The sequence below is a fragment of the Pelobates fuscus genome, chromosome 1 (assembly GCF_036172605.1).
Source record: "Pelobates fuscus isolate aPelFus1 chromosome 1, aPelFus1.pri, whole genome shotgun sequence".
Lineage (NCBI taxonomy): Eukaryota > Metazoa > Chordata > Amphibia > Anura > Pelobatidae > Pelobates > Pelobates fuscus.
This window is the reverse complement of record NC_086317.1, coordinates 155,759,214-155,785,716: the sequence shown is the minus strand read 5'-3', so window position 1 is coordinate 155,785,716 and position 26,503 is coordinate 155,759,214. Positions and strand designations below refer to the sequence as shown.

Genomic DNA, 26,503 nt, shown 5'->3' with positions numbered 1-26,503 from the left:
ACCAGGACTCATTGACAGCGAGGGGATGTAACAAGTTCAATTTATTAAAGTGCCTATTTCTATTGAAATCTGCACTTTTTGTAAAATGAAAATGCGGACACACTATTCACTCATAAAGCATTTACACAAGTTATGTACATCTATATAACTTTACATTAGTCATGTAATGTCCAAGTATGGTTAACTCAACCTTTTGTCCTTTAAAGGACCACTCTAGGCACCCAGACCACTTCAGCTTAATGAAGTGGTCTGGGTGCCAGGTCCCTCTAGGATTAACCCTTTTTTTTTTATAAACATAGCAGTTTCAGAGAAACTGCTATGTTTATAATAGGATTAATCCAGCCTCCAAATCCTCTACTGGCTGTCTCACTGACAGCCGCTAGAGGCGCTTGCGTGATTCTCACTGTGAAAATCACAGTGAGAGCACGCAAGCGTCCATAGGAAAGCATTGTAAATGCTTTCCTATGAGACCGGCTGAATGGGCGCGCAGCTCTTGGGAGGATCGGAGGTGGAGAGGAGGAGGAGGAGGAGAGCTCCCCGCCCGGCACTGGAATAAAGGTAAGTTTTAACCCTTTACTCTCCCCCGAGCCCGGCGGGAGGGGGTCCCTGAGGGTGGGGGCACCCTCAGGGCACTATAGTGCCATGAAAACGAGTATGTTTTCCTGGCACTATAGTGGTCCTTTAAGTGCCTTTAAATAAACACCATTAAAAAGGACAATGATACCATATGGATCAAAGGATGTTCAACTATAAAAACAAAAACAAAAAAAAAACCACTTAATGTGCCATTCCATTTCTTAAGACAGATGGGTGCATGCCGCATTCACTGACCTAAATATAGAGTCTGGAGAATGTTGGAAACATAATGACAACACACTTTCAGAATGTATTCAGACATGCAGGGAATTTTCTCTAATATAGATGAGCCCTACACTCATTTTAACATGGGAGATTAACATGCTAACTGTTTAAGCTGCTCTCTGAGACTCCTCAATTTATGCTTTCCTGTGGTTACCTCCAAAGGGGCACCACCAATATTGGGTTACTGTGACGTAGTGGTAGGCTTAACACAATATGGCCATATGGTGTAACTGAATCCCCGTATTCGTTTGCTAAGATAGGTGATAAGTAGTCTTGTAAAATTTGAAACTATTTTTTGTTTTGGTATGTGCACTGTTCTCCAATTTGTATTTTGTCTAACTTATAGCGTATCTGTTGTTAGGATATGTGTTATTTATTAATTTAAATGACCATGTCAGCAGTAATACCTCTCATTGGCTCTTTGCAAGGACTTCCTTTAGACTGCTGTGTATGGAATATATATGCAATGGTTGCACGGAATGACTACTTTATCCTCTTTATGTCAAGGGCTCCAGTGGCAGTAGGTGTGGCTACTATGTCTACAAAGGAAATGCAGGCATCAGGGATGAAGGGGAAAGGTATCAACATATTACACACCTACAGAGACCAGCTATGGTAAGTGACCTGTAGAACCTTAGTAGCTTCACCCTGATTATTTTTGGTTCCATCAGCATGTCCAGGAAAAAGGACCACTTCACAAACTGTAAAGTATGTTGTGCAAGCTCATGTTGTGAAATATGTATTTAAACTGTGTCTAATCTTTGTCCACACACATGCCATGATGACAGGGTGTTTGGTGATAAGTCTTCCCCTCCAAGTATTGCTCCACTGGAAGTGAATCCTGCACCAAAGGATAAAGAAGAAGAACAAGATTCCCCCCAGGAATCTGAGATCTCAAGAACAAAGGAGGTATCCCTTCCAGAGTTTCCAGAAAGAGAATTGGAAACACTTAATCTAACAGAACAAGGGACTGTTGTTCTCCAAAATAGCACAGATAAGGTAGAGGATGAAGACACTGAAGACACGGGCCATTGCCAAAGATCCCCACAAGGTGAGTGCTAAAATGATTTAAAAGGTGTGATGAAACAATATAAATTGTTCTTATTTTATTGATTTTGTTTAATGTGATACTTGTTGATAAATACAGAGAAGCAAATGTGCACAAAACCATGGCACTCCAAACTTTATGATAAGGTTATAGTAAATTTTTGAGGTGTGAGTAAATACCTATGAAAGTCTTAGCATCATAAGCACTACAGTGGCTGTTTGAGGTGTGCATCATAACCACAACAGTGGTTACGGTACAAATATAGAAAATTAAGCCCTGAACTCAAACTCCCACTATGCCTGGGTGGCAGCAATGACTTTAGTACACATCAGCTCCAGTACATACAATAAAAACCAAACAAAAAAGTTACTTGTGCACTATCCCAACTCCCCATGCATAGTTATTTAAATGTGCAAAGGGATTTGGGATAGTGTGCAAGTAAGTTGTCTAAGTAGTGGTTATGATGCTTGATTCTTTGATGCATTTTATGGTTTATGCTTTAAAATATATAAACAGACTGAACCTAAAATAAAACCAATACATTCATGGTCCCTTATACTTCTGCTAATACAGTGCAAGCAGAAGCAGCTGTAGGAACCGTCCAAAACCAAGCAAATGCATCACCAATCTGGAGCCGCTTTCTTGTCTTTGGGCTCTGCACTTAAGCCATAAACCACTGTCAAGCAGGAGTATATGGGATCTGTTTAGTCTCCAGCAACACTCCCATTATTATACAGGAGGGGTATATGTTTCTATATGGCTGCTATCTATCTCATAGGGAGTACGGGAGATCTGTCCACCCAAGCGGAGTGTGCAAAAAGAAATTGGTAAAATTGTCACGTGTAAAGCATCATTCGATTTATCCAAAAACAAACTAATTTGCCCTTTCTTTAAATCTGCAGAAGTTATGGATAGCTTACTGAACCAGTGCTTCTTTCATGCTTTAAAATATAAGCTGAAGAAACCTGATCTCCCATTGCTCACAAGCACATTTCTTCGAAATTACCTCTACCCCTGCTGGTGAGTGTTAAAATAACAGCGAAAAATGCACTGTCTAGATTTTAATTTTTGTGTTTTTATTATGCATGGAACATAAGGCAATTCTGAGAGAGCCTGGCAGCTGTTGGTGTTTGTATATTAGCCCGGCATACTAACTGGCATCAAAAAACTTGAGCTTAATGAAGCAGTTTTAGTTTGTAGGCTGTAACTCACGCATCCTGCATGGGGGGAAAAAAGGGTTTAAATTTAAACCAGACATTAACTTGCTTTAGAAGTTTTTATCTCATGCTCTGTACATTGAACTTTAATCACACATGGGAATCTTCTGCACAGTCTAGGAGGCTATTAACAGACCAGGAGATAAGAAATTCTAGGTTACACAGACTGTGCAATACAGGAACCTAATATACCCAGATTACTTTTCAGGAAGTCTTTAGGAAAGATGTGCAAGTCACATGCAGGGAGGTGTGACTAGGGCTGTATAAACAAAGTGATTTGACTACTAATTGACAGAGATCTGAGCAGTGTGACTGCAAGAGGCATGATTTATACACCAAACTGCTTCACCAAGATAAAGTTGTTTTGGTGCCTATATTGTCCATTTTTAAAATGTGAAGCATGGGTTCTGTGTGGAATCCAACCTGTAGCAGCATAGAGCTGCATCATGATCAATGTAATATAAATTTTAAAAGGACGCTCATTGGACCTCACTCTCCATTTGTAGGGCGCTCATACAGACTGGAACCAAGTGGGGGATGGGTGGTATGTGCTCCAGAAATGATGTGATTCCTTCAAGCTTAAAATGTTAGACCATGGTGCGAAACATAATACATGTTTGTGTTCCTCTAAGCATGGTTAAGTTTAACTTGTTAATGGAAATCCGTCAAGACAGACAAGACCACATTCTGTCTGCTGGAGTGCACAATTTTACCCATAAAGTGTGTCTGCAAATATTTAGATACAAATTTATTTATTTTAAGTACACATATTTTGCAAGCTACGCAACTTCAAGATCTACACACGGATAGCCGGTCCAGATAGATACATCTTCCTCTGTATTCATTGTAATGGCTGTCTTGGATTTAATGTGTAGATGATTTATTTAACTACCTGCATACATCTTGATGTCCACATGCATTGTGGATGGCAAAATGCCAGTAACCTGGTTCTAAGTATACAAAAAATAAACACTGGTTTGGTTTACAGAAAGGCGAACAAAAATGTGACTATTAACAACTGGACATTATAACACTGGTTTCACTAATTATTTATTCATTTTCATTTAACCCAGCCCCGAAGGACAGCAAGTGGACATTAAGAAGTCCAGCTACAAAAAGGTAAATTGTCTCCTGTTTGTTTCTGAGTTTAATAGTGTGTGTGTGTGTGTGTGTTTTATAACTAAAATAGAAGCACAGTATTGCAGTATTTCTTCTTTATTCTTTTAGCTTTCCAAATTTTTGCAAACAATGCAGCAGCGCAAGATTCTGCAGGTAAAGGAGCTTACTAAAGGGGTGGAAAGCATTGTGGATATAGACTGGAAGCACCCAGAGTAAGTGTAAAATCAGCCTAATGGTAATATTGGTGCTATTTAAGAATTCTTGTACTAACCCTCTAAAATTCTGTTGCTAGTGCATAAGTGGGCACTCATCACAATATTGCATTACCAGTATTGCAGAGCTGCTGGGGCAGCAATCCTTTATATCACTGTATGTATTCTTGATACCTTGCTCCCAACATGCATCACAGCTAACACATGTGCTTTTGATTGAAGAGCTCAAATTTTCCTACACTACTACCCAGGCCTAAAAGTTACTCTCCCCTGCAAGCATGCAGGTCTTAACCTTCAATTACTGCTGGCTAGTGGAGAGTGGATATTTTGAGCCTTATTGATTCTATGTTAGGCCCAAACTGGCTTTGAATGATGATAGTTGCCATCCAAAATGTATTGTGAAACCAAAGCTGTAACAGCACTGCCATAACTTGTATGCCTTACACCCATAGCCAAAGCTCAACCATCATCCTGCCTCTAATTGTTAACACTTGGCACCGACACAAATATTTCTAACTTAGCCTAACTTTACTGTTTAAACCGAGCTCATTATCCAGTCGCTTAACCACAAGACTTTACCCTTACTTCCTTAATCAATATCTTAATCATAACCCTTAACTCATAAGGAATAGTTAGTTAGCCACATCGGACATGCTGTAGTTACCATCATTCTGCTACCTGAAGTTGAGAGAGTCCATTTATTAAAGCTAATATATATATATAATTCGACTATCGAAACACCAGTTTACTCACACAATTACTATTGTGTGAAAATATAATTTATTTATTTTTAAAGCAAAGAAAAATATGGCTTAGAGTGGTGTTAATAGTTTTTATCTGCTGTTCAGGGGTGAGGGGTTTCATATTAATTATGTTACATTAGTTTCTTATTTGCTTGAAAGTGAATTCACAAAAAGTTTTTTTTTTCCATGTAGTTTTTTAATATCAATTAACCTTTTCTCGAAGGGAGTCTTCTTTTTGGGGTCCAGCATTTTGTTTGTTTTTTATGTGTGCAAGCATCTTACTTAATGGAAACTGCTTAGAACGTAAACAATATTGGGCAGTGAGTCAAATCATGATTATATACATCGTCCCACTGAGTGCAAAGCGTATTTACTGCATCTTTAAAGGGGCACTGTTAGCACCATAACTACTACAGCTCAGTGTAAGCCCACTTCCTGCACCCTGGTTGGAAGGCTTTCAATCGATAAGGAAGAAGTGAATCTTTAACATTACGTGAGTGGCTGTGTAGGGGCTGGGCTTTGAGTGAGTGGAGAACCTTACTTTTGTCAAACCGCTCTAAAACAATGTGACAGAAAATTGAAGAATGGCACCTAAAAACTCATAGCAGTACAACAATGATTTGTAGTGATTATGATGAGTAAAGTGCACCCGTAACAGTGTTTTTGTTTACTTTTCAACTACTACTCACTACCATATGTATCTTTGTTTTTTGTATTTTTTTCCTGTAACATATGTGCTCTATGTGTTTGCAGCATCAGATCCTTTCTTGCACCAGTCACTGAAGCAACCACTCCAACACTTGTGGAAAATGAGAGCGAGGCAGGAGATCATCCATATCAACCACCTGAAATTACCTCCTTGTACGGTATTTCTGCCAAGATGCTCCCACTGTTTCAGGATACTGGACACAGGTAAGGAACACGATGAGCAGAAACATTTTCCCTATAGCAGAGCCACAAACCCCCCTCTATTGTGCTATTGTGTTTTCTTTCTTGTTTATAACAAAGATAAATTGAAAGAGGTGTAACATAACTCTAAGAATGGGCTTGTTACTGGGCAGTCCAGAACTAAAATACTGACCGGCTAGAAGATAGCTTTGTCTTTTTTGAGTCCTCACCAGTGATGTTTAGCAGATATCACTCCAAGAACTCAGTTACTAGATTTTTGTGTGTTATAAGTATTCTCTTAAGTTGTGTTTTGGAGTCCGTTGTTATCCAGCTATTACACTTATTCATGTGCACAATACATGTTATATGTGTGAATTATTTTGTTAAATTATGTAATACATATTTATCAATTTACCAGTGTCTGTGTAACTAGAATTTACATTAAGTGAACATCCTTCTCAGTCTATGTAATATTTTAGCAGTATTGTTGAGCTATAATTCCATGATCTACAGCCAATAATTGATTTCCTGATAATCCTTTTAATTTATTTACAGGAAGGGCAACCTCCTCACACAGAGTGATGTTCGAAGCATAATCATTACGTATGTGAAAACCAACGAGCTGGTGGACCCAGATAACAAGAAGTAAGGGATCGTATCTGTTTTTTCTTGTTTCCTGACCCAGCCATGGAAGTGACTTAATATGGCATGTAATATTTATAGGGATACCCTGTTCATGTTTCATTGAGTGCAGAATTCTTATTGCTTAGATTGTCTTGTAACCGTTCAATCACTGTGACTTAATTGGATGCACATACAAGATCAATTCAGCAGCTATCAGTGCATTATTTGATTCACATTAGTGAGCATTTACTTTATTGCTTTGCCAAGGACGCTTGGATCATAGAAGGTGAAAAGAACCCTGGTTGCTAGAATTTTTTTAATGTGATAATACTTCTATACAATAGCTGTATATACCAATTTTCATATATTATTACAATGGATGTGTCTGTTGTTACAGTGCAGGATTTGAAAACTATATAATGCCCTGTAAAATAAAGTATTAAACTACTTGTATTGCTCTTTAGTTTGTATAACCAATGAAAATGTAAAATCTAGAATATAATAGATTATTATGTATATGTAGAATCACTCACAATTTAAAGAACCCTGTGAGCCATACTTTGAAATCGGCGCTTTTATGGGCGACAACTTTCCCCTTTTCTCATTAACTATATATTCTCTACAAGGTTATATGAAAAAGAATAAGATCATTGTGTAACTCTGTTATGTCATTTAACGTACACACAGTATAGCCAAGTGAACATTTACTTCCCCTTGAAGGAACGCTATAGCATCAGAACACAAACATGAATTCCTGACACTACAGTGTTTAAACAGTCATCCAGGTGTCCGGCCACCCCTCTGTGGAGAAATAAGGTGTTTAAACTCACCCTTTTTCCCACTCTACTTCAGTCTCGTCCCAGCTTGTCCCGCCTCCTTGATTGGCATCTTCAAACATAATGATCTCAGACAATCCAATGCTTTCCCATAGAAACAGCATTGGGAGGCTATCGTGCATGTGCTGCAAAACGCTGCACTGCACCAATCCGCATCTCCTCATAGTGATGCATTGAATCAAATATCAAATGTATACATTTATTATCAGTATTCATGTAAGGCCATTTTTATGGGGAATTACTTTAACCCCTTAAGGACACATGACATGTGTGACATGTCATGATTCCCTTTTATTCCAGAAATTTGGTCCTTAAGGGGTTAATGAAGCCATATTGCCGCCACACTTTTACACACTTTGCTTTGTTGCTATTAATTGTGTGCCAAAGTAAAGAAATAGCCAAATTTGTGTTCCAACATCCCTTGAGTACAAAATTGTCCAAGATATGTACACTTCTTACTTTGTTTAGAAGTTCAACATTCACGTACTTCACCAGGATTCCCTTTGAAATTACATTGTAATTGCACATGTGGTATTTTTAAGTACAATACTAAAACTATATAGTGGCACTGTATAGAGTATAGAATAAAATGTATTATACACTATGGTCTTACATTTCTGACTTGTAATGAAACACATTTCATTTTTGAGTTTCTATAAAAAGTACACCATTTTAGGCAGTGTGGTGGACGCCAGTATATCAGCGCCATGGATTCCCTTTCCCAATGTGAAGATAAATATTGCTGGTATAGCTTTCCCATTAGTCGAGACTGAATGCTGTGAGTAGATCTGTTTATTTCAGGCAAGCACTCTCAATTTATACATACAGTAAACTCCACCCTGTGCCTGAGAGATAATTGAGTCAGGAAACTTACAACTCCATTATCTCCCAGGTACAAAAAAATCTGACAACTTTTACAACACCCTAAAAGTACCCCCAAAATACATGGAAATCCATCGAGAGTCATATCACCGGATAGCCCTGATCTGAGTGATCTAAAATATCCAAAAGCACTCAAATTGGTTCAGTGATTTAGAATTGCCATTGAGGTAAAGTTTTGACCAGTCGGCCACGAGGTAGAAGCTCAAAATGGTTTCAGAGAAATCGTGGCAACGGCCGGTTTCAGTTTGAGGATTTCCATGCGAAACCCACACAAAATATCTGAATGCTTTCAAGGGTTGAATGCTCCCCCTAGTCGGTAGTTCATATCTCCTGAAGGCCGTTCGTATAGGTGGGCGGGAACTTGAACAGGCAGCAGTTCCGTGTTCGCGAGAGTGCTTAGCCGAAATAAGTTCCAGGCACTCAACAACCAGGTACCGCTGCTTGCGTTCGGGAGACAAAAGGGCTGCCTGGGTGGCCACCTAGTTGGTTGCACAAAATGGCGGCCACCCAGTGGAGCATTTTATTAATAGTTTCCGTTGTGGTTTTGCACTGAATACTTGGTGTTCCATGATCTAATTTGGTGTTGGGGTGGTACTCGTTCGGGAATCGACTAGGTGATTTCGAACAAACAAATGAACAGGGAAAAAACGAATATTGCCGAACCAAGTGATGGGCCATTCCTTCACAGGCAGTTCCTATTATTATGATGGTTTTGTAAACTATCCTGTAGGACTCTCAGCAACTCATGGTTTTATGGTTCATGGACACTTGCGGTGACATTAAAATAAAAAAAATGAACATGTGTTGATTTGCTTATAACTTTTTTATTCATTTAAAATATAGCAATACTGCCAATCATTGTAAACTCATCCAATTGTTTGATTTTATTTGTTGACAATTCCCACATGGAAATTTTTTTATAAAGGTGACCATTTAATTGCTGTGCCAATTATGACACCAGATCGGCACCTTTTGATGAAGATGGCATTGACCTCAAAACACATTGTGCAGTGTCCAAGCAACACAGTGTTGTCTCTTTTGACCATCTTGCTAATTACAGTAAAGGCTTTTTCTGAACTATCCTTGTACCCAACACAAAGGCATAGGAGGTCATTGGAAAGATGCAAACAAATAAATATACTATGTACAAACATGTAATGTTGCTAATACTTAGCAGATGAAGTCTAGTGTAGGCTTGGTGGAGGAGACATGAAGGGAAAGTTACAGAAGATAAGAGACAGACGACCCCTCTCTCTCCATGTGTGCAGTTAAATGGAACTTGATCACTGTAGATCTGCTCCTAATATCTTTAAAAAACGAGAATAAATTACATATTTTACAGTTTTGATCACCTTTTATTCACCAACCGCATTAAATCACAATTTTTTTCTTTCCTCAGCTTTGTGAAGGTAAACCCCATACTGTGTGACTGCCTTCTGGACAAATCGGAATATGACGATGTTACATTTCTCAAATGGGACGACCTTCTCACAAGGTAGAACTAGTAACCTCCTCTGCAACATTAAAGTTAATTGATTCAAGTACCTTAGCACTGTTTCAACCATTTTCATTGCAGTTGTTTAAAAAAAATAACCTACAGCTTATTATACAGTATTTCATATAATTTCAGTTTGGGGACTAGAAGGAGTGGAATAATAGGGCGCGGGTCTCATTGTAGTTGCTGTCTCTGTTGTTCTCTTTGTCATCATATGGACACTTCCCCAGGTGTTTAGAAAGGATGCAGCATTCACACCAGATTACCTTCCCTGGGTCTTCCCCCATTGTTCGGAAAGGAAACATCGACCCTATTGATATCAGCATGGCACAGAGGGGATCAAACAAAAAGGTTTGCTTTATTTATTATGTACCACAAAATAAGAAGCAAAGAGGCAGTTTGGAAACACAATTTTCTTACTTGTTGTGCAAGTTTTTGTTTTGCTTCAATAAGATGACTATTTTATGTCTCATTATAGGTCACAATGATAAAGAACCTGGAGCTGTACGGGATGGATCCTTCTACAATTGCTAACTTACTGCAGCAGCGAGTCCAGGCCAGCGCCACTTGCACACCCCTCCCAGGTGCAAAAGACAGAGTGCAAGTGCAGATACAGGGAAATCAGGTGTTAAATGTCGGCAGACTTTTAATAGGTCAGTACAAATATTGTGTGAATAGACCGCAATTAGGAACTCCTCCTCAATGAACTGTGTTGAGAATAGAGAGATGGATTTTAATGGGATATATGACTGTGGTACAGTTTTAGTGTCAGGCACACCTAACTCTGTAGAGAAAAGCATGGCCTAATGCTAGTGTAAACTTTGTGCTTAGAAAAATGTACTTTTGAGAGCCGAGAGGTCGCAGAAAAGAGCAGCTCCTGCACCACGGGACGGAAACCTCGGGTTATACGCCTAAAACTTACCGCAAATTCTTCATACGAGTACCCAGCAGAAAGGCGAGACCGGGGGCTACCTACCGACACCAAATATGTGGCATACCAAGCAGAAACCCTCGAAGTACTCCTCAAGGCCTGTCTGCATGGCCGGCACAGGGGAGACGGCCGCTCCCCTGATGCCTCCAACAGAGATAAGCATGATTACGGGCCCTAACCCCCCCCCCCCCCCCTATGGACCGGTGGGGGTCATCCCGGTCCCAGGAGGACCACCCCAGAAGCTGTGGCAGCAACCCCAACGGGACCGACCTATAAACAAAATGGCGGAGACTACACTCGAGCCAACAGGCCCAACAAAGGAGACTGACATCCTAGCCCGGCTGGACGCCACATTTAAAGCGTTTTGGGACAAATTAGCAGACCGGCTGAGCGCAAGTAAGGCTAAAGCTTCAGACCCACCTAAGGCACCGCCATACCGCTCGCGTCCAAAGCACACACCCAGTCAGGCCAAGCGCGCCAAAATAATATGGCGAAGGAGAAGACACTCTTTCCTGCAGGCAGGGACACACACGGGGCGGCGCCCGACAGCGATTACCGCACGGCACAAATTACAGCAAGCCGCACTCAAGCAGATAAAAACAGAGCTGCTAACCATGAGAGCTGGGAAGAGCCTGCACTCACACCCAAGAGGGGCCCACACCACGCCTGCAAATATACCGGGGAAAAAGATGGTCCGTCCACATCTCAGCAAACGGGCAGCAAAGCACATGAAGCACACAGACCTGGTGGTCGGAACGGGTGAGCCCCTGAACGGATTACCAAACCCGGGACCAACCTTTAAAGGCATAGGCTGAGGAGGACTCTGTGGGACATGAGGCAGGAAGACTGGGACACATAGCCTCCAGTAGTAGCAGACTATCGCCCCCCTTGATCTAGGACTTATTATACGCCATGCTAATTGTACCGCACATGTACCACACAGAACTAACCCCTTGCTTCCTCAAGCAGCCCAACCTTACAGATCCCGACTTTACTCTAAGCGCCTGCCACCGAAGAAGCTGGGACAGCCGAAGGGGAAGGTGTACCTGAAGCAAACCAAGCTCACAACGTGATCTATTAATGCTAAACTTTATTTCATGTTTATTTTTTGTCTAAACCTACTAACATTGTCGTTGAAATGTATAGCATAGACGGGTTGTAACTACCAGATTTAAGCTAAACAGCATGTTTAGCCAGACACAGCTAATCACCACATAGTAACGTAAGCTTGAACAACTAACATGCACTGTTATCTATCACCTTTATAACCTGCCTTAAGCTAATCCAGTTTTGTAATTTTATCAAAATCAGCCTAGACATAACTCATTGTTACACGTTAAAAATGTAAAAATGTGCAAGTTTTTCTACTGCCTAACTGATGTACACCTTTATGTCATTATGCATACTCGAGCTGTTGTGGCACGGTGTGCTATATGTATGTCTTCATGCACAAATAAAATACAGAATTAAAAAAAAAAAAAAAAAAAAAGTACTTTTATGGCTCCAGCCTTCACCATATAATATCATTAGTGGAAATATTGTACTTCTGGCCCAATATGAGAACCATAGCGATAATGTTAGGTACAGCTTGGTCTTGCAATATAGCTTGGGACATTTATAGCACATGGCAGGGGTTGTCACCCAAGCATTATAATATTTCAGCCTCAAAGCACCCCAGAGCATATGTTTGCTACCAGGGGGGATTTGATTTAAATCAAGATTTTTTTTATTTTATTTATTTTTTAAAACATTCTTGCTCGTTATTCTAACATTTCAAACTTAGAATAATAACTTTTCAGATTATATTGACCGCTATATCTTAACAGAGTTTGTGTTAATTAACTTAACAGAGTTTGTGTCATATTTGGAGAACAATTTAAAAGTGTTCATTGCGTGTACACAGATTTGCAGAATAAAATTTTTCCTGTGAAAAAGTATGTTGTCTCTGAAGTCAAAAGTTTAATTAAGGGGGGGCGGGGCCGGGCCGTCGAGCTGAGAGGAAGCAGAACACTATGCCTCCCGGCCTGAACCCGGAAAAACTGCCAAAAACAGCGCTCAGACTGCCCCAACACAGAAAAGACCCACAAATATTTAACAAGCAGCACCCGGGCTTTATGGAGACCCCAAACTGGGCGGGTTCCGAGCTGGGAACACCGCAAATAAAGCAGCAGGCCTACTCACCATCGCAATGGCGGCTCCCCACGACGCACAGATCGCTGGCAGGCAACCTGGAGGACACGATGTACCAGCTGTGATGATGGCATGAAAGACGGCGCTGTCACGAGAGGCAGCCCGGCCCCTGCTCCCCCCCCCACCCAGCCGGTGGGGGTGGGGGGGCAATCCCGGCCACATGGCGGCGGCACACTCCAGTGCGGAAGACACCGCGTGGGGTCTGAGCCAACCGCCTGAACGGGCAAAGGCGACTGGAATGAAGCCCGCCCGAAGACTCCAAACAGAGAAACCAGAGTGGGTTACCATGGGCGGCTCGCACGGGCCCTGGCAGAGCCGAGCGCCAGACGGATCCCCTGTGCGGCGTCCCCAACCGCAGGAGAGGTGGGTACCCGGGCCTCTGGGTCTGGGAGGTCCCCGGGGAGCCCTGTCCCTGATGCCGTGAGCCCGGTGGGGCAGGACAGTACCACCCTCCCGACGGACCGGGGATGGACACCAGCTCCAAACATGTGGCCGGCACTGGGTGAGACACAGGAGTGCACACCTCAAGAGGCCCACGTGGAGCTGGGGAGGTGCAGGGAGCGGATGACCGGAGGACTTTTGTGGTGGTGTCCAACGGACAGCTTGTGCTCCTGAGTGCCCACGGTACTGTTGGGGGCCCGACCGGCGAGCGGGGATCGGCATGGGGGAGATGGAAGAAGGCCTGGTGACCCAGGGACAGTGAGGTAGCAGTGCCATGGGAGGCTCCCCCCAGAAGGCCATGCGGACTGACAAGGCCACCCTGCCGTTTTAAAATTCACATAGTTCGTTACATGTTTGCATTTACTTTTTAAGCAGATAGCCTAAATATAAGCCTCCCTAACTACTCCAGGGAACGTTGGATTGCCCAGTTAAGCATGTACACTGCTTCCTTAATTCCACGAGTTAGAATTATGACAGACTAGACAATAACAATGCGTATAGCGTAATGTGCCTGTTAATAAACCCTTTTTGGTTATAAATATGTACGGCAGATCGATGAGCATTAGACCAGACAGCAAAGGCTTAACGCTATGTTTTTTATTCATTACCGAATGCTTTACCAGCTGAAATAGTGCAGGGTAGCACAGATCAATAGGCATCTGTCCTAGCAGCAAAGACAAGGTGCTATGTTATTAGCTGATACCAAAAGCTTTACATGTTTTAATAATGCCTGCTTAACTGCCTAATTACTGCACTGTGTGATATTATGCCTAAGCAATCACACAACTCGACTAACACAAGGCACCTACACAAACCAGCTAGCGTAAAGCACCTCCACAAACCAGCCAACTCAAAGCAACCACACGGACTAGCTAACTCGTAACACCTGCATAAACCTGCAAACACAAGGTAACTATCCAAACAGCTAACACAAAGCGACTGCACAACCAGCTAACACAAAGCGACTGCACAACCAGCTAACACAAAGCACCTACACAAACCAACTGACACAAAACACGTATACAACCCAACAAACTCAATGCAACTACACAGAACAACTGCACATACCGACTAACACAAAGCAACTGCATAAACCAGCCAACACAAGATAAATACACAAACATAATCTCGAACCACACCAGATAGCATAAGCATAAACACAAAGACAAGCCACTAACATAGCAAGAGTCACAAAACGCACATGACTGAATATGAATCTACTTGCTGTAAAACCAACAACTCAATTAATATGCCTCTGCGTAGGCAACTGCTCGCATACCCACACATGTATTGCTAATTACGCCTCTGCGCAGGCACCTCCATGCTTGAATACAAATACGTTTGCATTGAGATTTATGGTGTGCAACCAATAAACATATTTAAAACAAAAGTTTAATTAACTTAACTAGCAAGAACTAATTTACCAAAAAGATAAACTTTGCATGAATATACAGCCAAATGCTGCATAGCTAATACATATTTCATTCTGAATAACCTTTTGCCTACAATAACCTTAAACATAAAACTATAATTTTATTACTCTAAAATATATTTCAAAAAAATAATAAAGATTACATTTTTTTTGTAAAAATCTGATTTGCACACGCAGGATACATATTTAAGTCTTTGAGCTGAACTCCCAAATATGTGTTTGTCTCATGTTGCATGGCTGTGGATGTTAACCTCACCATAGCATTATTTTTTTCACCAATGTCCTCTCTGTTACACTTATGGTAAACCACATTTTTCTTTGCATCTCTTTTCTGAGCTAGTCCATAATCTATATGGTGTATATATAGACTTTTTGTGGTATATAACATTTCTATAGCTGTGCGTATGACATTTTCTTTGGTGGGAAAAAATAAAATGTTTCAAATAAGCTAACCCCCCTTTTATTTTTTGTTTTTATGAATTTTGTTTGCAGATGATTTTAAGATACCTAGAAAGTATGTCAATGGCCTGGACTTGGCAACTAAACCTGGCAAGAAGAAGTGACAAGATGTCTTCATCTGTTCTCTAATGTCTGGATTGAAACCATCAAGCCAAGAACCAGATCTCCGCCAGCCTATTAAAATACTTCCCATGAATCACCTGCTAGCGCACATAGTTTAAGTAGCTCCAGCTGCCTTTAGGAAGGACAGACCTAAGCGATAGTTCATAATGGTTGCAAACTCATAGCCTCATTAGCTCAGAGGTACCATAAGACCTCTCTCCTTTGCAATGTTAAGGGATTAAATTCTTCTCAAGCTTAATAGATTTCGAACAGTAGATTTATATGTGATGGAAATATTTATTCGTAAACCAATTAACTGCCATAGAACCTGGTAATACTACATATAAAACTGTGAATACAGCCAAGTAAAGAACTGGTACCGCAGCTCCATGGACCATGGACATGTTTAGGACAGAGTTTCTCATCATCAGTCCTCAAGTACTTCCTGTGAAGGAACACATGCATCAACACACATGCCTTCTAGTAGTAATGTGAGTTCCTTCTATTACATTGGGCTGTCATGGAAAGCAAAATTAGTTTAATGGGGAAAAAAAACAAAAACATGAGCTTTAACACTCCTTAACACACACTTAATGAAGCATCCTGAACCTCTAAAGCACATCGGCTTGCGGTAGTGCTCTAGGGATTAACAGTGTGTGTCCATTTCAAGACTTGTCATTACTCTTATAGAGTGCCTGGCTTGCGTCTTGCCAACTGTCAATGCATAACACTGTATTTCACATATACAATTACTAGAAAGTGCCGAGGAAGTACTATCTTCAATAAATTACAGATCTGTCTTTTTGACAGGATATCAGTACTTATAGAAGTCATCACATGAGTGGGTCTTGGAAATCTGCCCGTCTGAGAAGTACTTCTAGTCTCATGATGAGAAACTCTCATGTGGAATGTGTAATATATGAATACCAATGCTGTCATGTTTTGTGTTAGATAGGCAAGGGAGTAAGTCTGCCATTTTAAATATTTCTTATCACATACGTGTGCACAAAATCAGACTCAATCTGATAGAGACAAGCCAAAGCAATCATTTCATACCCTCTCAACATTCAAAAGTCACAGGTTTATTCACTCAAAAGGGAATTCAAAGTAAATTTCAAATTTAAGGTCAAATTAGCTGGACTCTAAGGGAATCTTTTCAGTTTGAGTATTTTGACCTTAAAGGGACACTATTGTCACAAAAACAACTTTAGCCTAATGAAGCAGTTTTGGTGTATGTATCATGCCCCTGAAATTTCGCTGCTCAATTCTCTGCCATTTAGGAGTTGAATCACTTTTGTTTCTGTTTATGCAGCCCTAGCCACACCTCCCCTGACTGTTAGTTACACAGCCTGCATGAAAAAAGGGTTTCATTTTGAATCAGATGTTACTTACTTACATTTTTATTTATCTCCTGCTCTGTAAAATTAACTTTAATTGCATACAGGAAGCTCCTACAGGGCCTAGCAAGTTATTAACAGAGCAGGATATAAGACATTTTATATTAAAAAAACATTTGACATAAAGGAAATGTAATCATTAGATGACTCTTTAAAGGAAGTGTTTAGGAAGTCTGTGTAAGTCACATGCAGGGAGGTGTGACTAGGGCTGCATAAACAAAGTCATTTAATTCCTAACTGGCAGAGAATTAAGCAGTGAAACTGTAGGGGGCATGATCTATACACCAAAACAGTGTCATTAAGCTAAAGTTGTTTTGCTGACTATATTTAAAATTTAAGTGCTGTTTGAATTCTTACTTTTGTGAATAACCCTGTCAATTTCTACTGATGAACCCCAACCCATCTAAAACAGCTCTGTCTGACAGATATGAGAAGACATGTCCCTCCCAACTGCCTCTCAGAACAGAAGATTACACCATTATTTTGCAGAATGAAAATATAGACTTGGTCCTTAAACAATGCATATGCCCCACTTGCAAATAATCTACTTTAATTAGTTCCCTGTGCTCTAGATAAGCACCCAAATATTTTCCTATTTACATTTCCTGTTGATTCAATTTTCAATAGTATATTTTTCAGAATAAAGATAGATATAGGTACAGATCAGATCTATTCTAATATTTATTTATTTAGAAAGTGTGAATTAAAAGTGAATTTCAAATTTAAGGACAAAATAGTAGGACTGGGAAAATGATCTAAGTCAGTCGTGCTTCCATTTTATCTATATTGGCCTTATATTTAAAATTCACTTTCAATTTTCATGTTAGTGGATAGCCCTGTTTAAAAGTTTTTGGGATTTTTCTCAATTGTACTTAAGTACAATATTTTAAACAATTTCACTGCCATTCATGCTTTTTTAACAGGCACTCTTTCAGAAAAAAAAAAAGAATTTATTTGAAAAATGAAAAATGTTTGTTTCCCCGATTATTCAGGGGACGTTAAGATGTCTATTTACCATTAAAAGTATAAGGACGGTTCCAAAGAATAAAGAACGCTAGAAATTACGGTTTAAAACAGTTTTTTTTATTATATACATCTCTATTTTCTCTTAATACACTTTTCAATGTCTACAATCATTTTACATATGTGTTTTCCAACACTCAATCCGAAGACATTCAAAATAAATAAAAAGAAAATAAGTACAGAAGCATTTTTTTGTTTCCACCAATGTGTGGTACATTCTTTCCTGGAGGTTTGCCACTCACACATTAACACAGCAAAAGCAGCTGCAGGTCACAAGGCACTGCCAGAGGTATGACATTTCTTAAGATTAGGTCACACTGCGCCTGGGACATTGTCATTAGAAAATTGATTAAAGACCTGTGCTTGAGCCTAGTTTTCAGAGATCAGGGCTGTCCAGCTGGCATGTTCAATTAAAAACCTGTAGCCCACGAAGTCTTTTCCAATTTAGTTCAGTTGGCCATATAGGCTTTATTATATCATGTAACTGATCTCCAAGGCAGTGTTTATGGATCTATACAAAAGTAGTTTTAACTGCTTTTAAAGGCAACATAGTTTCAGAGTACTTTTCTGTTAATAGGCATCAAAACTATAAACAAAATAAATATACTACTTCTTAAAGAGGCCCGCAAAGCACCATAACTATATTCTGGTGTCAGAGGTCAAGATGTCTTTGAACCCAGGTGCCCACAGTATTCCACAATAGATATATCTTATTTGGACTAAACTTATTGGAGAGTGGACAGTGCAAATGCAAAAAGGGTCTTCATGTTTAGCCATTAGAGGGGGATTCAGATAAGCATCAAACCATTTGAAAACACTGACTACTTACTATAGGATAGCATTGGGAACCCCTGTCACCATAACCACTACATTGGTAACATGTTTCTTGTCTGTCAGTTTAACTAGCTGGCAGAGAAAATGTCTTGCAAGTTACAGTGTACATTGGATACCATTTTTTTTTTTTTATTTGTACTTCAACCAACAATGTCTCAATGGTCCATTGTTGACCTATAACAAGAAATGGAAATGCTAAAAATGTAACATGGAAAGTCTTTGAATGTATTATTTTTAAACAAATTAGTCCCTTTGTGTTTAGACAATGTAAATTAGTATATATTGACATGTTAATTCACAGCCCACGTTTTGGGTGACGAAGAAGCAATTTTTAGGTGAGTATATATTTTAATCTCTGCACTTGATGATGGGAAAGCATTAAGTCATGCATGCACAAATGGTAACTCTTTGCTCTACTCCAGGGATAGGCAACCTTCGGCACTGCAGATGTTTTGGACTACACCTCCCATGATGCTTTCCAACATTATGGCTGTAAGAGTATTGTGGGAGATGTAGTCCACAACATCTGGAGTGCCGAAGGTTGCCTATCCCTGCAGTCTACTCATTCATAGTAAATTAGAAGCATTCACACCAGCACGTTTTATTCATTATTATTTCTTATTGACTGAGAAACAGCAAGCACCACTTGGCATTTCCCATTAAACCCTATGCATGAGCTCATAGCATATACACAGCTGTTTTTCCCTTTTACATTTTAGGTTACTTTCTTATAGTGCAATTGAACATTTTTGGGTTTATTCATTAATTTTTGATTTGTCAGCTAATCTGCAAATAACTATATTGGGGCAAATACAATACATTATATTTATGTAACACAATCTGTCATATGTGTAGGGGTATTATAGAATCCTTGGAATACAACTGTTCCTAAACAAGCTGGAGACAAGGAAAGTAGTAAATGTACAATTATAGATGGTAATAAGATTTTTTTTAAAATACATAAAACTGTTCACACTAAACAACATAACCAATATAGCCAACTGTAGAGGTTAATGTTGCTCTGGAACCATTCCATGATTTACTGTAAAAATAAAAAAAATTATGTTTTAATGTAAAAACAAAAAACTGTTTGACAGTTTGACATGAACTGTTTCTGGAGACCTCCCACCCACCTCATCTGCAACTTTGCCCCAACCAGGACTTCATTGAAATGCTGAGAACACTAGGGCTAACCTGCCCCCAGCACTCTTAGCCAATCGCTGCTGTACAAAATTAACAATGATAATACCTCATCAATGATGGGATGGTCTCCATGCACTGGGCAGCCCTGGTATATGTAAAACCAATCCTAAACAGTTTGACATTAAATTGGGGATTGGCAACGACTTCTAGAATAGATTTTTGGGGGTTTTTTTTTGCTTAATGTCTCCATAAAAACGTCTTAATGTCTCCTAAAATGACTCTGAACCCAGATAGGCTTCTGTAAATTAACTTACAATTTTTAAATGAGCCCCTGTTTGAAAAAAAATATAATTCTATACCAGCACTTATAATACAGTATTCTATGTAAAATCTGTTTAGAGGAAGTGCTTCAAGTATAGTACAGTTCTGGTTGTTGGTTTCGCTGTTGCGTTATGACATTAAATGGCTTTTTTTTTTCTTCAGAGGTAAAAACAATGCACAAGAGGCATTAGAATTGTGAAACAAAAATGGACATACCTATTTATGGTGGGGTAATCAATTATATACAGGTTTATCCCATCACGTAGAAGTGTGCATCTTATTCTTGACAGTACCCAAATCATGCACGTCATATTGGAAATTCATTCTCCATTCATAATTTTTTTTTATAAGGCCCCATTTTTCAACAGTAATATATTATTAAAGAAAATTCTACAAAGCACATTCATCAGTCTCTTCCCAGTGTCAAACAGCCTCGGTTGTACACGGAACAGCAGTGCTATTAAATACTCTAATACATTTAAGAACTTGCCTGGGGTCTAATGAAGGTAATGTTTATGTCCTAACTGCTGACCACCCACAAAACTAGAATAAGGACCCGGTGCTCAAGATTTAGGGTAAAATAATCTCTGTGCTCAGGGACAAACCAGTCATGTATTACAATAAAGCCTATATTTATCAAAAGACATTTGGTTGGAATTAGCAGTGCGACATTCAATAAATTAACTGCACTTAGGCAATGCTCTGCAAACAAGATATGAAAGTGCAACAAAATCCTTAATTTAAAAATAAAGAAAAACATTTACTGCAAGTTTCCATCTCTTCCTTAGTATGTTGAATGTTTTCCTCACCTTAAATTGCCAATATGGTATCCAAGTGCATATTTATATAGATATCTATTTATTGGTTTACAGCATGTTATAGTTAATAATAATTGGGATCTTTGTTGTACAGATGTTCACCTATGTCATAAATTAAATTTAAAAAAAAATTCAGATACTGTAAATAATTTTTTAACAAATAACCATTATTTTTCTAACTCTTGTATGCCATTAGGTAGAGTCCCAACCATAAATGGCCACATGGTAGGATTCACAGCTTGCTCTTTCCGTTTCATTCTCTTCATTGCAAAAACACATTATAATAAGTTTGGTTCTTAGATCATAAAAATACATTGAAGTAGCTAGCATTCAGCTGCCTTTTTTTTTTTATCAGTAGCATAATCTCACTATGCAATAAATAAATAAATAAGAAGACTACTGAGTGAGGGAAGAAGAGATGACATAAAAGCCTTGCTGGGTCATGAAACTCGCAGAAGATGCATATGGCTCTTCATATTGGTTACCTGATATTGACCCTAGTGCCTTATTGCAAAGTGAACCTCAGGGAAAGAGTTCACTTAAATTAGGTGGGAAATAAAATAACCCAAGCAGATTGAAGTCCCTGAGCATTTGGAGATTAACTTTATGGTCCAAAAAAGCAGATATCTTGGGGTCAGAAAGTGCAAATTGCCCCTGATTTCAACTTTACTAATGAAGGCACCATTTCTAAAGATAATTAGGGAATTACGATTTGAGCCCAGCATGACTTTATATGATCCTTTAGAGGTAGGAGGTTGCAAAATATGGCAGATAGTGCTTGAATGCCATCTCAGCCTCCTCCTCAAAAATGTTCTGCCAGTGTAGACCACCAAGACAGATCCCAGTGTCCTCTTGCTTCTTCCCAAATGCGTTAAAGCTATACGGGTTTTCTTGTAGCCTCCGTGAGTACATTCTGCAGATGCTGACGAAAAGTATCATATTTTGTGTGCACCTGGTGTACTTTTTCTCGCTCCTCTTTGTCCAGAATAAGAAGGAAATTTTGAAGCTCCGGAACTGTAAAGGCTTCCCACTGCCAAGGAGACAGAGACATTAATCAAGTAGAACTAACTACGGTAAGTAGTCTGCTGTGTCTTGATTTAATAAAATATTACACTTTTATGAGGATTGTCCTAGTAGACTTACTGTGACTGAAATGTGTCCAACATTAATTTCCTTAATATATTCAATTATGAAAGCGTTCATCATCATGTATCATAAGTTAAGTGGCATGTTCTTGCTTTTTTGGAAACATTCGTTAATATAGCAGCACTGGTTAAGTATACATTCTCCCATTTAGTCTACCCATCTAGTTTACCGGCATTGTTCTTATTCATTTACCTTTATGTATATCTGAAGAATATTTAAATTAATTTACTGAAATTATCATTAGCATTGCCATACTATACTATAAATATCATTTATTCCCCTGCTGCAGTTCCAATCAACTCATAGAATGAGTGGAATGGCTCAGTTGGATAAGTAGCTCTTCTACCTAAGTAATCAGTCTATTCACAGCCTATTTCACAGTTTGGTCTATATATCATGTATATGTTAGATTAAGCAAGAATTAGCACTTAAAACCGCCATGTACCACCATTATTTATATGTTGGCGTTGGCAATGGCAAGTTTGTGTTCAGAAGTGGCTAGGTAAAAGCATTTAAAGTATGTCCGTCTGCTGGAACTATATAGAACCTCTGCCTACGACGTACAAATGATCAGATAGCTATTGGATTTGCCTACTGCCTCAATTTATTAAACAATCCCTCTAGTTTGGGCATTCTCATAAAATACAAGAGAGAACCCAGTCAATTTGCAAACCCGAAGCCTTGCTGCTCTAAAAAATATTTTGTCTGTGATATTTACGCATTAAGAAAAATGGCATTCATATTACATGACATGAATGTGTTTATTCCCTTAATCAACAATTGTGGAGAATTGGAAATGGGATTGAAAATTTTAGGCCACAATGGCTGACCTGGAAAACATTTCCTTCACAATACCCCCAAAGGAGACAGGTTGAAATATGTATGTCAATTCTGGTGGAGTTAACTATAACAAATTAAAGGAACACTATAGTCACCTAAATTACTTTAGCTAAATAAAGCAGTTTTAGTGTATAGATCATTCCCCTGCAATTTCACTGCTCAATTCACTGTCATTTAGGAGTAAAATCACTTTGTTTCTGTTTAAGCAGCCCTAGCCACACCTCCCCTGGCTGTGATTGACAGAGCCTGCATGAAAAAAAAAACTGTTTTCACTTTCAAACAGATGTAATTTACCTTAAATAATTGTATCTCAATCTCTAAATTGAACTTTAATCACATACAGGAGGCTCTTGCAGGGTCTAGTAAGCTATTAACATAGCAGGGGATAAGAACTTCTTAATTAAACAGAGCTTGCAATAAAGAAAGCCTAAATAGGGCTCTCTTTACAGGAAGTGTTTATGGAAGGCTGTGCAAGTCACATGCAGGGAGGTGTGACTAGGGTTCATAAACAAAGGGATTTAATTCCTAAATGGCAGAGTATTGAGCAGTGAGGCTGCAGGGGCATGTTCTATACACCAAAACTGCTTCATTAAGTTAAAGTTGTTCAGGTGACTATAGTGTCCCTTTAAGGTCTTGTATTAATAAAGTAATACAGAAAGAAAGAAAAGAAAAAAACGTTGACCAATTTGAACTAAAAAAATTTGGGGGGGAAATCTAACAGTACCTAATAATTTGGAAAGTGTATCAATATCGTGGCCACAGTGTTTAGTTGGTATAAATACAGAGAATTTCGAGCTCATTTTAGCAGACACTACATTTGTACTCAATGATTTAGCTCATATGAATTTGCGATTTGGATGTTAAGCGAATTACCCTCATGTACTGTAGAAATCAATAATTAAAGAACAATAGACGGACTTACCTGTACATCTCCTTTATCATTCTCTTTCATTACAAAATTCAGCAGGTCTGTTTCTGGTCCAGCCAAAAGACGCAAGTATAGAGGATGTTCTGTCAATGCAAGCTTCTGAAAATGAACTGGAAAATTGGAAAGGTTACTTTTCTTGAACCACAAGGTTAAATGTCAACATATTTAAGAGTTATGACTAAGAGCTCATTTCCAACTTTGTAGGTAAATAGCTGTAGCTAGTATTTAGTAGAGGCTATTTACCAACCAGTTCCCAACATGGTTGCTATTTTTTTTTTCCTTCACATTCTTTATTTTTTTCTTTGAAACTAAGTACATGCAGGCTTACTTTACCACAACAGCAAGAGCAAACGTTTCGGTGAGAATCATGGTTTTACAGAGTCTTGGCATATAGGTGTTCAAATGGCTTTTATTTGTGTCATAGAGTCTTGGCATATAAAGTATTTAAACATATTTTTTGAAATTCTTTATTTTTCATGTGCATAATATTATACAACGTAATGACCTGCATCGCCACATCAGCGAGTGCAGGCATTCAAGGCAAACAATGTTATGGCAAGAGTGAACAGCACAATTTTTTTATAAAAATTAACAGGATAACAATACAAATTACTAGTGTATGTGCATCAGTTGTTGAATGCTGTAGCCTAAGAGTGTATGGCACATACTGGTTATTGGGTGAGGTACATTTAATGTTTACATGCTATGTTCATCTAGAGTTATAGTTATAGGCACGATTATGCATGTTAGTCCAACAACTCACTGCTGTGTATAAAGCTATGTTTATCATGGCAACCAATGTAATGCCTAAGACAGAGTTTTAGTGGTAATCTATCTTGAGTGTGTCATGGCATGGAAGATCTGATGCACAGGTACTTTAGTGTGAGAGAAGTATGCAAGCAGATAATGGAAAATGGGTAGAAGCCTGAGCTGACCGGGACTTTTAAACTTCTTCTAGTAGTAAAGGTGTGTGGGGAGCACTGCCTTGTATCATTAGCTAAACAAAGGTGATCTGTAATGGTAGCAAGCCTGGCATTCCAGCACAGCTATGCAGTCATTCAACCTTCACCCCGGCTGGGCTATAGGCTTCCACCTGGTGACAGTTCATGCCGGGTTGCCAGTGTTCCGTTGGGCTACAGGTGCAGTGTAATCGGGTACAGTCCTGAAAAGATCCTTACACTGTATGAGGCAGCTGCATGGGCGTAGAGAGGTTTTGTAGTCTCTGCGGCCTGTGGGTATGCATCTATCTGAGTGAATCTCAGGGTGCAGGAGCAGTCCCATGATCACCTGATTCCCGCCTGCGGCCACCGTGGCAACTGTGCCGGTGCGGTGTGGGGGCCCTCTGTTCTGGTGTCATAAGTCATGGCACTGTGACTCTGGTCTCCCCTCCGACTCCAAGGTTCCGGGAGGCAGGCATTGTGTCTCAGTGGTGGGTTTGTACGCTTGTGCCTGTACTCCGTGGGGGTACCCCGCCGCCTCCAGGCGTGCCTGCTCTCTTGTCTCTTGGCTCTGCTGGACTGGCTGTGTCTGACTTTGGGAGTGAGGTCCTGGGATTGTCTTGGTGTGCACGGCATGACTCGCTGAGTGGGGGTCTTCCGACTGCTCTTTAGGTGTCTGCGGGCCTGGCTGTCTCTAAGGGGTTGTGCTGAAGCGTGGGTTCGTTTGTGGAGTCTGAGCTTCTGTTTCTGTGAGGGATTCCGCCGGCTGGCAGCCTGGGTGGGCTGAGTTTGTATGGCTTAGGTGCTTGATAAGTGAGTGTGCCCGACGGGGCCCCCTGCACCCCATCTCGTGTGCGCCTCCGATTGCCCCTCTGACCCCCTTCCGCTGTATCTGCACATACCTCCAACTTCTGCCATAGCTTAGCAAAGAACTAATTTAGGTGCTGTAGCATGAGGTCCACCGCTGCACACCCGTCCTGTCCACCGCGTGGGGAGGGTGCGTCCGCCATTTTGAGTGGTGGAGATACCTTGTGCAGTATCTGCAGCTCATTGCCAGCAGGGTGAGTGAGGCTGCTATATGTGGACCGGCAGGGGCGTATTAGCCGCGAGGCAAACAAGGCATTTGCCTTGGGCTGCATTTTCCAGGGGGCGGCAAAAACGCCGCCCCCAAATGCCCAAGGCAAATGTCTTGTTAGCCTTGCGACTAACAGACATGCTGGGCTGGTTGCTGGTTGCTGGGCGGCCGGCGAGGGAGCTCTTCCCCTGAGCTCTCTGCTCAGCTCCCTCGCGCGTCGCCCGCAGAGTGAGGCTGGGAGCCGGAATATGACGTCATATTCCGGCTCCGCCTCCCAGCCTCACTCTGTGGGCGGCGCGAGGGAGCTGAGCAGAGAGCTCAGGGGAAGAGCTTCCTCACCGGCCGCCCAGCCTGCCCGCCAGTGCCGTCCTGCAGCCACTGGACCACCAGGGAATGGGAGAACCCCCCCACCCCCAGCATTCCCAAAGGTAGGGAGGCGGGGGGGGGGGGAGTAAATAAAAAAAATAAATGTTAATGTGAGTGTGTGTGTGTGTCTCTGACTGTGTGTGTCTGATAGTGTGTATGTGTGTGTCTGTTAGTGTGTGCGTGTGTCTGTGACT

The 26,503-nt window shown here is 40.3% G+C and overlaps 2 protein-coding genes across 5 annotated transcripts in view; one reads left to right on the top strand and one right to left on the bottom strand.

Annotated features, from left to right (window-relative positions):
- EIF2D (eukaryotic translation initiation factor 2D) overlaps positions 1 to 16,224 on the top strand; it is a 34,114-nt gene extending 17,890 nt beyond the window's left edge. Inside the window, exons 5-15 of the mRNA XM_063451069.1 lie at positions 1,369 to 1,476; positions 1,650 to 1,912; positions 2,812 to 2,929; positions 4,200 to 4,245; positions 4,354 to 4,457; positions 5,954 to 6,112; positions 6,644 to 6,733; positions 9,830 to 9,925; positions 10,156 to 10,276; positions 10,404 to 10,578; positions 15,412 to 16,224. Coding sequence (XP_063307139.1) covers positions 1,369 to 1,476; positions 1,650 to 1,912; positions 2,812 to 2,929; positions 4,200 to 4,245; positions 4,354 to 4,457; positions 5,954 to 6,112; positions 6,644 to 6,733; positions 9,830 to 9,925; positions 10,156 to 10,276; positions 10,404 to 10,578; positions 15,412 to 15,482 — 1,351 coding nt within the window. The 3' untranslated portion in view covers positions 15,483 to 16,224. The remainder of the gene's footprint in view (positions 1 to 1,368; positions 1,477 to 1,649; positions 1,913 to 2,811; positions 2,930 to 4,199; positions 4,246 to 4,353; positions 4,458 to 5,953; positions 6,113 to 6,643; positions 6,734 to 9,829; positions 9,926 to 10,155; positions 10,277 to 10,403; positions 10,579 to 15,411) is intronic.
- A 3,616-nt stretch (positions 16,225 to 19,840) lies between these two features.
- Positions 19,841 to 26,503, bottom strand: part of RASSF5 (Ras association domain family member 5) — a 103,833-nt gene continuing 97,170 nt past the window's right edge. For all 4 annotated transcript variants that reach the window (XM_063451080.1, XM_063451088.1, XM_063451097.1 and 1 more), the window contains 2 exons: positions 23,925 to 24,040; positions 19,841 to 22,046 (listed from right to left, as the gene is read on the bottom strand). In XM_063451080.1, the coding sequence (XP_063307150.1) occupies positions 21,894 to 22,046; positions 23,925 to 24,040 (269 nt within the window). In that variant the 3' untranslated portion in view covers positions 19,841 to 21,893. The remainder of the gene's footprint in view (positions 22,047 to 23,924; positions 24,041 to 26,503) is intronic.